This window comes from Leptonotus elevatus, chromosome 15 (assembly GCF_054856555.1).
Source record: "Leptonotus elevatus isolate MCC_2025b chromosome 15, RoL_Lele_1.0, whole genome shotgun sequence".
Classification (NCBI taxonomy): Eukaryota; Metazoa; Chordata; class Actinopteri; order Syngnathiformes; family Syngnathidae; genus Leptonotus; species Leptonotus elevatus.
Window position 1 is genome coordinate 12,028,962 of NC_141253.1, and position 13,745 is coordinate 12,042,706.

General features: G+C 38.5%; 1 protein-coding gene across 5 annotated transcripts in view; it reads right to left on the minus strand.

Annotated features, from left to right (window-relative positions):
- The window catches only part of ccbe1 (collagen and calcium binding EGF domains 1), a 48,273-nt gene that overhangs the window by 13,167 nt on the left and 21,361 nt on the right, over positions 1-13,745 (minus strand). For all 5 annotated transcript variants that reach the window (XM_086096784.1, XM_086096786.1, XM_086096785.1 and 2 more), the window contains 2 exons: positions 1,854-1,906; positions 1,315-1,449 (listed from right to left, as the gene is read on the minus strand). In XM_086096784.1, the coding sequence (XP_085952910.1) occupies positions 1,315-1,449; positions 1,854-1,906 (188 nt within the window). The remainder of the gene's footprint in view (positions 1-1,314; positions 1,450-1,853; positions 1,907-13,745) is intronic.

The window sequence follows — 13,745 nt, forward strand, 5'->3', positions numbered from 1 at the left end:
TTGATACACAAACTGTAAAATGCTGTATGTCACAGTTCGAAATGGATCACGGATTTGAGTCACGGATCGGATTGTTTTTTGGATTAGCAAAAAAAAAAAAGAAGAAAAAAAAAGATAAATATGACTTTTTCTTCATTTATTTTGTAAAGCACTTTTCCATTAAATACATTTAAAAAATCTATTCAAAATGTCTAATACAGCTGTGTATGATTTAGTGTAATTTATTTTGTAAAATGCCTTTTCCCCATTAAATAAATAAAAAAATCAAAATGTCTAATATCCCCAAAGAAACTGTGGAGTGTGAGGGTCGGCACACTCTACTACAAAGGGAAGATAAAAGCCGATAGGTGCAGTCAAAGAGTAAAACCGTCAGGGCTTTTCGTACTCATCTGGACATTGGCGGAGCATGCATGATGTAGAAAAAGCTTTAACATTACCTTTTTAAACTGCACAATGCATATTTAAAATTGTATTCCTATAATCTAAACAGCTAAGTTTGACATTTTATGTTGAAGGATTTTCTTTTTTTAATGGGCAAAAGTGTTTTATAAAATAAATGAAGACATAGTTCTATTTATCTTCTTTTTTTTTTAATGAAAAGGCCTCATGTAATTTAAGGCACATTCATTTCCTTTAAACATAAAGAGTGAATTACAAAGTAGCCTTGGTCCAGAATATTGAAAAATAATTCAAGTAAGTCAAACTTGCTTACCAGCTGGCAGCCAGCCACTCATGCACATTGGTCATGCTAAAAGCTAGCCGCTAGCCATTTAAGTCAGTCTTCTGCCGTATCATATAATGGCGGCATAATTAATTAGCGGTTTCTTAGCGTCCTAAATTAGCGACTGAACATGAGTTCGTGATAGCATTGTGTTGATATTGGTCGCAACTCCCATGTCAAAGAAACGTCTAAAAGGAAAATCAAGCTAGACATCACGCCGCAATGTGGGCGAACTTCAAAGTAAAAGTATACTAAAGGCTATTTGCATTGCCGTCAATATATTGCTGTATTTGGTCAGTTTTATTTTGAAGTTAGGCTTAGCGTGTTACGTTAAGTATATTTCAGTTTCCTTGACATACCATGAAAGAATGGTATCGACTGTGAATGTGCACTTATTTGTGTTCCCCCATTTATCTAAACTTAACATGGTACATTCCTTCTGTACCAAATATTCTATATTTTAACAATAAAATGGATTGCGTATTTACCCAAAAATAAAAAAAAAGGTAATTTTAGAGCCGTAAATTTAATACCATCCTGTCACGTGATTGGCCGAAGACAAAATCATATGCTTGCAAAATAGAAAGACTCACCAAGACAGTAGGGCTTCTCGTGGTTCCTGTGCCGCTCGCGGTGGTAACGGTAGCCAGGGTAACAAGTGCACACCACGCGGCCAAAGTGCTCACTGCACTGCTGCTCGCAGGGAGCACCAGCACACACGTCGTAGTCTTGAAAACACAAAGGAAAAGTTAGCTATGTGAATGTGTGTGTCACTTAACTAGCCACAGACACAGGCAGGCAGCAAACTAATCGGGCCGAGAAGGAATTGTGCACAAGGAAGGTGGCTGCCGGATTGTGGAATTAATTGAATCTATGTTAGGTTTAACCAAATTGTGCCTCCCTTGGAGCTCAATATTTATTGATTGTACATAAATTATAAGTGCAGTATAAAAAAAACATGTTAAAAAAATATAGCATGTTGAGGCAAAATTGTGTCCCATTGCCTCAAGATGTTGCTACTGGCTACTGTACACAAACTTTTTGATACAATTGTAAGCATATTTGATATTCATAATACGTAACTCGTAAATTTGAATAATCACACATAAACTATTTGGGCAGAGTTGCCTACCTTCAGGAATGCACTGGCCCAGCACAAACTTGAAGCCCCGGCAGCACTGCTTTCTGAAAAATGTTAAACGGAAGCAAATAACGTTGGGTATAATATGTCTATTAAATCCGCATTACGGCTGACATGTATTATTAATAAAACACAAACGCGCGCAGCTGTCTGCAGGTCAGACACACACGAGTTTCCCGCCGACTTGGACTGGTTCCCTCAGCGCTCTGTTCTAATCCAAAGCATTACGATTATTATTCATCACCGGCTCACACGGCAAAAAGTGCTTCCAGGTGTTGCTGTTGTTCAAACAGGAAATGATACACACCAAAAAAATTGAATTACACGATGAAGTGAGCGCGGCAATACAGCTTGCTCACTCAGAGAGGATGACCCCGTAATTCTTGAAGCATTTATTCAGCCATCGGGGGCAAATGCCTTTCTTTTGTGCTTGGCAGCGCTTGAAAATGATTGATGTCATTCATTTGTTCACTTATGTGCTATTCGTGACATGGGGTAAAAGACAGGAAAAGCAGCACAGAGGGATCGACACTCATGGTCCAATCTGATTTAAAAGAAAATAAATGAATACAAAGCCACATTTTAAGAATAAAATCTGTCTTTTATAAATAAAAGATTTCTAAATATGAAAATGATACATAAGACATGCTTTACATGAATGTTTTTATTTGATTTGATGAAAATGTACATATCTTAATTGTATACAATATTTTAAAATAAAAACATCTTATATTCAATGAAACATTTAGAATTTGTAAATGTAAAATATAATCTACACCACAATAAGAATTTATAAAGCCATTTCTTACCAACATAAACATTTCCATATTTTAGAAATAAAACAAAAAATATGTACAAATAATCCTTTATTTTACACATAAAATAAAAATGTTTTATTAATTAAACTGGGGGGAAAATCCGCTATATCATTTGCAAAATTGAAATTTTAATGCTATTACCCGGTACTCTATGTACCACATGGACCTCAAATAAATAATCGAAATCTTTAGCAAAGGTAATACCTTTGAAGGCTATTAATGACTTTTAGTTAAGAATGGAAGCTGTTCACGCCATGATTATTTTTCAGATGACAAATGTTCGAGTTCTTGGAGGTTATTCTTACAAAAACGTATTTCTTTTCAGGAAGCCATTAGATGAAAACTGTAAATCAACCACATGGAGTGGAGACCACAATGTTGGCTTGAAGACATTATTTTGGTTCAACAATGTACTTTTAATGTATGTTTTCTTAAAATGTGCGTCGCGAGACATGCTCACTGGAACAGAATGCAAATAATACTAGCTCACTCGTATGAAATATTCGCCAGACACCGTGAGGACTTCTCTCAGCACACTGGGGGCGCGTGAACGTTAAAGCGTGACCATCACATTTGATTACGTTTGCCCTGACCCTCGCCGCAGACAAGTGATGCGCCACATAGGGGCGCTCAGGAGCAGATTTCAAATCAAATATCTGACCAGCGGCCGTGTACGCAAAATGACTAGCAACCAATCTTCATATGCACAGGTAAGATTTTTCAACAAGACTACAGTAGAATAGTGTGGACTATACTATACTACACTAGACAGAGCTATACTGTAGACTACTAGACTAGACAAAACTAAACTTGACTAGATTAGACTCTGCACTGACTGGACTCAACTACATCATAAAGCCCTTCACATGGGCCACTAGACTATGTTACGCTAGAATAGATTTGACAAGAATACACTAGACCACACTATAGTGCGGAATAATGTCTAATGGGTTTACCACTTCACTACATTAGAGTAGTCTAGCGCGCACTAGACTGGACTTCTCAATAAGAGAAGACAAGACTACACTAGCTCGACGAGAGTGCACTGTATAAGAGTATGTAAAACTGCAATAGATGAGACTAGACTGCATTAGACTCGACTAAACTAGATTTGACTAGTTACTGGACTAGACTATAACAAAGCGGACTAAAATATACTAGATAAGGCTACAGCACCCTAGACTACATTAGAGTAGATTATGCTGAATCAGACTGGAATCAATTACACTTGACTGGATTTGAGAAGACTAAAATATAGAAGATTTGACAAGTCTAAACTACACCAAACTATGCTACTATGCTACAATCGATTAGGTTACAGTTGACTACGATAGACTACAAGTTTACAGAAGGCTACACTAGACAACCCCCATTTATTGTGGGGAAGCATTCCAAACCCAATCGTGATAGATCATCAGCAATAGAGACCATATAACATGCTTTAAACACATTTAAACTAAAACCAAACAAATATAGTCATGTTTAAAACCTTTTAGCTTTTCATTTTAGCGTGAACGTCTTTTATTCTCCAAATAAAAGGCAAAGTGTGTTTGGCAGTCCCAGTTGAAGTTTACTGTAAAACTGACATGTACAACGTTAGTAAGTAGTCCGAGATATGGCAAGGACAAGAAAGTTCAAGAAACTGGGAGAAATAACACTGTCATCCTTTTCCAGCCTGGTACGAGACAGTTTAATCTTCAAACTTTGAAGGGCAAAACCTCATGTCAAGTACAAATACGCTATTGATTCTAAAAAGTTTTTTCCCTGGCAAAGTTCCTAGCAAAGAGGGCAAATTGTCATTCCAATTAAGGGCCAAATGGGTTTTCCATGATAATTGATACTCAATTCCTTGAGCTTTAGTTTAATATTTTGCCTGTTTTTGGCTAAACAGTTGTATTGTAAATAGTCTGGGAAGGGGGACACCACAAGTGGACACCCTGAGAGAGTTGACACAAGGACGACTTCCCGTGTGACCCGAAGAAGAATAAGCAAACATTCGGTGGGACAATGGCGGTAAAAACAAACTAACCCGCCATCACGAGAGAAACCAGATCCACATCCGTGTTCACTCTCCCTCAACTGTGCATCTTTTATTGAATTAGCATTAAAAGGGAAAATGCTCACACATTGCAACATTATACGTTGTTGCCCCTTGTGGAAAATCCAAGCGAGGTTAGGAAACATCCAAAACAACTTTACAAGATTATCTTTTCCTCCTTCATGGATGATTATGTTTGAAAACATTTCTCGTGGACTGGTGTTGACACATGCGGACATGACTTCAGTCAGATGCGGAGGGGAGGGACTAATGGTTCAACCTACGTGAAGGTTAAAACAACTTAAGGAGAAGCAGATCAGTGGCCTGAAACAAATAAAATGAAACTAAACAATCCAGCCTGTTTACCAGGTCTCTCACAAGCAACACGGGTGTTTCAAACGATCAGCTGATAACAATCCTCAGCTGTGTCGGCTGGGGAGACATGAAAAACAGGCTGGATAGGGGCACTCGAAGACCGGGGTTGAGAACCAGTGGGCTATACTAGAATAGGTTCGACTTCATTAGTCTAGACTACATTAGAATACACTAGACTAGACTATGCCCTATCACGAGACTTTGGTGACCCAGTGGTATGGGGACCACTGAACTAGACTACAGTGGAATAGACTAGACTACAATGGACTACACTAGAACAGACTAGACCACACCAGATGATACTAGACTAGTCTACACTAGACTGGGCTTGACTAGACTACAATATACTAGGCTACACTAGACTTGATTAGACAAGACTATACTAGGCACACATTACATTAAATTAGCATTAACTAGACTAGGCTAGCCTGGACTGTACTAGACTACACTGGGTGAGAGTACATAAAACTGGACTATACTACGTAGATTTTACTTCACAAGACTAGGATGCTTTAGACTGCACTAAAATAGACTGGACTAGACTAAAATATTTTATTTTAGATTTATTAGATTACCCTATATTGGACTATCATCATTTTGACTATACTACAATGGATTAGACTAAACTGAAACAGGCAATAGACTGTACCAGATGACTAAAGTATACTAGACTATACATAATAGGCAGCACTTGACTGAATGAGACTACAGATACACAAGGTTAGACTAAACTATACCAGACATGGCTACGCTTCACTAGATTAGACTACACTATAATGGACTTCCCTAGACTATAGACAAAGCTACTATACAAACTAGATTTCGTAATACTAGACTAGGCTACAAAAGACTAAGTTACACTACACTAGCAAAAAACACACAAGAAATCAATGTTGTAAAGATTGTGTTGGGAAGTACAGTTAACCGTCTGAGCTACTTGGTTGAAATTTGATGCGCACATTTTCAGATTATTTGTCTTCAAAATCTGCTGGCGACACACAATATTAAAAAAGACCCCCACCTGATTAACCGGCTCACTTTGAATGTGTGCATACGTGACATAAAATATACAACCAATTAAGCCATAATTTAATAATTTCCTCAAATATGGTGGCTGACATTTTTCTCTGTTGTTTGTTATTCTGTGAATGAGATCCATTACTGTATTAAAAAAAGAATTTTCCTGTTAAGATATAAAAATACTTGCTTTTGATTGACAGTGTAAGAAAGCAATCTTAAAAACAAGATCTGTGACCATTCCTCACTTTCTATACTTTGGCCATGCTGTGTTTTCTCATGTTCACTCGTCTTTTATAGAAGTCCATATTTATGCCAAACCTATAAAATGGAATTCATCCAACTCTTTTCTTTTTATGGATTCAGCAGGTATTCCGTCTATTAAAACCTCAATGGTACTGTATGCACTCCATGCACACTCCCCTTTTCATGTGCACTGTAAAACATGCTGTTGCTACGAATGAATCTTTTTAATACCCCACATAAAAAAATGGCAATGATGTTATACGAGCGACGGCGTGTTGAAGGTTTATCTTCGAGGGGAACGCAGACGAAAGAATGATGAGCCAGCGCATAACATAAACCACCAAAAGTGGTTATTTAGTCACGTAACGTATCGACTCGATGACACAAAAACGGCGAGAATAAATTCCGGGCGTGCGGAAATGTGAAAAGTTTTTTGTTTTCATTTAACAAATAGTAATACATTTGATTTTTAACACATTTACATGGCCGAGATTTAAATTCGGTTACATGCTTGTGAAACAAAGACTTCAGCATAAACTGTCTTGGTATTTTTAAGCACACTTAAGTAAAAATGTAAACACATGAACTATATTGGCTCAGTTTGTACTGGAGGGGTTTCGCATCATGTCACTTGCATATAAAACTCAGACGTGGCAGAAGAAGAAATAAGAAATCAAGATTTCACCATGCAGTATGTACTGTCTTGGTATTTGTAGGTGCACTCGAGTAAAATTTTTTAAAGTGCCGCTGGCTCAGTTCTGTTTGCATAGGAGGGGTTTGCATCAAGTCACTTGCATACAAACCTCCGACGTGACTGCTAAAGAAAATTAATGCTATAGGATATTAAATCAAGATAGTCAACGTAAACGTCCTCAATAGTTCGAGGCGCACTTGAGTAAAATTAACTTGGGTGCAGCTCATTCCTTCCGGTTTGCATTGGAGTGTCATTTACACATAAACCCGATGATGCGACGAGGTATTAAATTAAGTCGTCAACATAAATGGTCTTAGTAAATATCTTGGTATAGTCGAGTAAAAATGTAAACACCTTGCTTGGTTTACAATGGAGGGGGTTCGCATCATGTCACTTACAAATGAACCTCTTCCATACTGGTAAAGAAGACGATGTTATGTGATGTTAAATCAGGACTTTCACCATAAACTGTCTAGTTAGTTCTATGTGCGCTGCTGTAAAAACACTTGTGTTCAGGTCCTGCTACCTGAATGGTAAAAATGAGCTCAAGTTCAGCAAGTTTAACGCAAAGCACACCTGAGGACAAAGGGTTTATAGGGAAACATAAAAAAAAATCCAAAGTAATCTGAGTCCATTTTAAGAACGTCCAGAGAACCAGCAGATTAAGAAAAAAAAAAGACAGTCAGAGAGGTCAGCGGTTCATCTAAAAATACCACAGGAGCGATTTTCCCTGTTCTTACTGTAAAATTCCTCTGACGTGCTGACGTTCCCTCAACCGTGTCCTCATTATTCCCTGGAATTATTAGATTGCAGGCTACCTTTGAGATGCCAAAAAAAAGTAAAACAAAACTGAAGAATAGTGTTTTTCCACCAGATGATATCTGTCTACTGAGAGGGAGACAGCTGGAGAACTTTAGATGACTAAAGGCTTATTTCGCAAACTTGATGACTCCGAACAACATCAAGTTTTGCAACCGGCAAGACTTTCTGCAACCTAACCGACCTTTGATCTCAACTATCAATCAAAACCACTAGAATTCCTTGCTTTGTATTTGCCAAATAATGGCTGACAGTTTGAAGAGCTATCGAAACTCTGCTTCCGGTTGACCTCTTACACCCGAAAAGCTGACCTTTGACTTGAACTACTGCGACTGTCTGGTGTCAAATTTCCTAAAATCGCTTATGTTCCAGTTTTTTTTTCTAAAGTAGTGTTTCCTAATCTTTATAGAGCCATGGCGCATATTTAGTTATTTATTTAATTTTTTTTTTTTTTTAAATTCAGACCAAATAAGCGAACGTTGACAACATCAGCACACCTGATGATCTGGTTGAGAACTGGTTTACGAGAAGATTTCTATTTTCTGCCAGTCTGAAGAAGAAACTCATAAAGTACCTTCTGTTATGAGCTTCGCTACATCAAGCCACTTGTGTCAGAATCATTCCAAAATAAATGAGCTTGTTGGTTTTCTGAATTTTTAAGGGCTACCAATGTACCCAGCCACCTGACTAGACCAGGCTTCCCCAACCCTGGTCCTTAAGGGCTGCAGTCCTGCAGGTTTTAGATGTTTTCGTCCTCCGCACATACCTGATTCATATAATCAGCTCATCAGCAAGCTCTGCAGAAGCCTGATAATGATAAGCTTTTGCCAAGGAAGTCTTAGCAGCAATTTAGCTTTAAAAGAAATATTTCACAATGGAATTAAAAAACTGACCCAGGATCTGTTTTGGTTCCCAACCAAAGATTGGGAAGAACGCTCTAGGAAATCAAAGTAACAAATCAGGTCAAAGTGAGCCTCTACACGACTTGTGTTCAGGACGCCGGCATTTGATCGATGGGCGTCAGATTGACATCGATAGGAAGTGGTTCACGTAGCATACAATCAAGGTTTGGGAAAGACTGGAATCAAGGAGCTCCAGAGACAAACCTCTGGAAGTCAAGGTAAGCTTTTATGAGCTAAACTCCCACTTGAAGATCATTGGCAGGGTAGTTATTCACATGGATGTCATGGTATTAGACCTATTCACACTCAGTGGTCCATTCACACTCTGTGAATTGAATGGCAACCAACTTAGCATGAAGGTTTAACCAGACAAATGCACCCCAAGGGCCGTTTGTAGTCAGCTGGTGACCCAATAAAAACTGAGGATCTGTCAGTTTGGGGATACTGCAGACCAGTCTAGGGAAGCTTCAGAGATTGACGCTCCGACGACAAGTCATGCATCTAGCATTGGGTGGGTTCACATTCAATGGCCCATTCAGTGGCCACCGATCTTGAGTATAATCTGCTTTTTGTCTTAAGTCAACTGACATCCAAATAAAAACTCACCCAGGATCTGTGTTGGTTTCCAACCTAAGCTTGGGAAAGACAAATCCAGAGGAACTCCAGGGACAAAACCTCAAACTGGAAGCCAAACTTCCTTTTGAGGGCCATTGATATAGTCGTTTACATAGCTGTCAAGGATTTGGATTCATACATACACAACGGTCCACTCCCAATCACTCTGCGATTGGTGACCAATCCAGGGTGTAGTCTGCCTTTTGCCTTAAAAATGAGACAAATGCCTTCAATCGCAGACTTTTGCCATGGGATCAATTGCCGCGTCATGCCATTTTTGCACTTGCCCTGTGACTGACTCGCAAATAGTTAAGGATGAAGTCCATCCAGAGAGAGAGAGAGAGAGAGAAACATCTTTTGTTGCAAACATTCCAAGTTAAGATTTTGTGATGTCTCTTGTGGTGACCAGGAAGTGACATACAGTAGATCACATTTGTCTATGTAATTTTACATAGAAAATGGCTAAAACAGATACTTCCATGTGGTTGTAATTCAAAAAAGAAGTATTACAGTTTTCCAAAAGCAGAATAATTTGACTCAGATCAGGAGTAACTTCACCTAATGTGACTGCTTGAAGAAACAAAGTCCACTTTGGTGGCTATCTTTTTGCCATGTCACTTCTTTTGTGGTTGGTCACCCTCAAATAACGCTATAACGTTACAGGAATAGTTTTATATTGTTTTTTTTATTGGAATGAAGTGGCACTTTAACAAGAAGAAACTTAATTTTGTAACAAATTTGTCGTTTTACAATTCCAAGCTGTCAGCTCTGATGTTACAAAAAGTTCCACTGTAGACCACATGACAAAACACATACAATTGGTGTGGAAGTTCAGTCTCTAACTGCCACTTCACAGATCTGTGACCTCCCAGGCCAACTTTACATCATCCGCTCATAGAGATCTGCATGCAGTTCCTTATAAATGCACTTTGTGTGCTTGGACCACCTGCATGGACTCAAATTTTCTTCTTCCGCCATGTCAAGCACTAAGCGCCTCTCATGCGCCAACTTTAAAGGGAGCCGCTTCAGAATTAAGACAAGCAGCTGTGTTCACACCCACAACAGCGCAAAATACCCCTTTTAAACTATGCCAAGCTGTGTGTCTCTGCGAAAATAAAATCTTGCCCACCCCCGCATAGATTTAGATCGCACCTCAAGCCAGACTGGCACTGGTCATGAAAATACAATATTAAAATAGCATTAGATTTAAAAGGGAAAAAAACGTTATAATTTTTCATTGTTCTGAGTTAAAAAAGTGAGAGTAAAAAAGTTCTTCTGTCACTAGAATAGTATGTAACATATCAGTATTTTCAAGAAAGGGTCTTTATTTCTTTAAGAATAAGAAAAAGTCAATTTTGTCTGTCATAGTGTTACACCAATAGTTTGAGTAGTTGCAGTCATTAAAAAAAAAGTTGTATAATAACAATAAATAGTATGGGGATGGTTGCATTGAATGGCAATCAGCCAATCGTTTTTTTTTTAATTGTAAATATTGAATCAGTAATTGTTGCCATTTGTCATATTTTTTAGCAGATCAAGTGGGGGGTAAATCTACTTTCACACTCAAATTGCCGTGATTGTCTTCATGTGTGCGTAAGGAAAACACCGCAAGGAATGCTGCATGGTGGTCACTTGTGTTCAAGCAGTGCAACCAAGCAACAAACAGCATGTTATCCATTGCATGATGTCCGCATCTGTCACTGAGGAATGCTCTTTAATGCTAACATGTCCTCCCATGCGCTATCGTGATCGCTTGCACTCCTTCTGCATTTTCCTCACTTGAGGAAATACAAGTCTGAGCTAAGATTCCCGTCCACCCCCCAGTAGGAGTAGCAATAAATGCAAATCAAGCATGGCTCCATCGCCCACTCACAACTAATCAATCTGAGCTGCTAAAGTACAATAAAAATAAACATGCATGATCAGAGATGCTGTAATGAAACTAATAAAAATATTTATGAGGGGGGGGGGAGCTAATAATGTGACAAATATACATTATAATAAAGTCTTAATTAATTTTTTTATTTTTTATAATCATAGTATTACGAGAAGAAATCATTTGTATGAGAAAAGGTATGTCATAGGTGTCAAACTCCGATCCTGGAGGGCTGAAGTCCTGCAGGTTTTGGATGTTTCCGTTCTCCAACACAGTTTATATAAGATCAGCTCATCAGCAAACTCTGCATAAGCCTGATAACGATCCTGCTGATTGGAATCAGCTTGCGTTGGAAGAGGGAAACCTCCAAAACGACGAGAATGGTACTGTAATAGTAAAAAAAAAAAAAAGCGTAATGTTTTGATAAAGTCGGATTTTTACAAGTAAAAGGTATAATGGCAATGTCAGAATAGCAGTAGCTAGAAAAAGTCCTCAAGATGTTTACTTTACTGTCGATGCAGTTATGTAAGTTAGTTCTGCTTTGCATCAGACATATTGCATTTTATCTTCACGAAGTTTGAAATCATCCCAAACTTTGGACATTCTGTCTATTACTCACTCTTCCCTCCTGCCTTGAATTTATTGCTACGTAGGTCTGCAGTAACATAAATGTGCGTGTGAAAAAGGATCACTGCAAAAACATGTGACATACCGAAACATTTGCAAAATTTGATATGTGCAATTTTAAAAAGCTACGATACAGTGAGACCACAAAAAGTGTCCTCGTCAGTCGGCAGGTATTGCATAATTCAAAACGTACTACATCACACAATATCCATTTCCAGTTACACGGCACAGTGTGTGCAAAAAAACTTCTCAGTTTACGTTTCAATAAGCTTGCAGTTAATCACAATGCAAAAAAACTGACAATTTACTGTGTTTTTATTACTGATTAATTGTGCTGATTTCAATGAATCATTACACGTGTCTTTGAAGGGGAGCGGGGCTCGTTAGCTAGCCCAACCTCTCTTCTTCCTCATCATCCTTCTTTTGCATGGTCCGCCATTCTGATATTTTGTCAGCTTTCAACTCTGCAGGAGCCGTCATTTCCCCGACACTTTGTGTGCGTTCACCTGACATGCTTACCATGCGCTTGCCAGGATGGAAAACACGTTTACCTTCTTGCTTTCGACACAAATACGCTGCTCAGTGCGAGCACGTTGTAGTTTAATATAGACAGTAAGGAAATGTTGCATTTCAGCTAGGGATAGGCAAATACCTATACCAAGTATCGGGCCGATGCTGGGCTTATTTCAAGGTATCGGGTACTCTGGAGGATGCCGATACCAGCCATGATACTTAAGGCAAAAAAAATCGGACATCCAGTAAATCCTCCGTGGCAGTAGTTGACTGACACATTAGTGAATCACCATGTGTCAGGAAAGAAAAGTCTTTGTTCACATTTTTTTGTCAATGTATTAAATGAAATTTTAGATAGCAAAAGTACTAGCGGTACTCTGTATCGGTGAGTACTCAAAGAGTGAATACTTATTATTTGGTCTGAAAAAAAGTGGTATTATCGACCATCTTTAATTTCAACACTGGTACAGACTTAGGAGACTAAAGTAACACTTTAACAAAGATAAAGATGTAATTTGAAGCAAAAAAACAACAACAACCCATAACTATGTAGGTATGTACAATAGGGGAAAATGCTGTAATCTTATAGTATCTTAGAGTAAACAAAAAATTTAAGAGTATTGTACTGTACTTTTATAGACAATGTATTAAGATGATTAAAAAAAAGACGAACGTCATGAGAATAAGTGGTATTTTGACTGTACATGAAATAGTTGTGATGTTATAAGAATAGTTAAAAAGCTTATGAGAAAACATTCCTACATGCCTTTTTTTCCATTTAAAACATAATTGCGCTTTAGTTCACATTTGTACGTGAAAATGTAATGCGTTGAAAATAGTCACATTAAAACAGTCGAGATTTTTTCCGGGAATATAGTTGCACTTTTAAGATAATAAAGTCCTCATATGCTTTGACACAATATAGGAACGCTAGTTTTACGACGTTTGATGGCAATAGATCGTGAAGATTTATTGCATCTGAATTGTCATCTCGGGTTGTTTGACTTTTCCTCTGCAGGCTATGTTTCGACGTTACGATGGCGAGGAAGCCTGCCAACCGGTGTAAATGCTTTTCAGGCATCTCAGATTGGCATGATTGCTGTGTCTACATCTGCTCAAAATGATGTTGAGAAACAACCTGGACTCCCTCCATCATCCTTTCTTAGCTACATTAGTAGCACGCACGCACGCACGCACGCACGCACGCACGCACGCACGCACGCACACACCCCCCCCCCCCACCCCACACACACACACACACACACACACACACACACACACCCCCACACACACACACACACACACACAAATACTGTTGTTGCATATCAGAGCAATACTTCCAG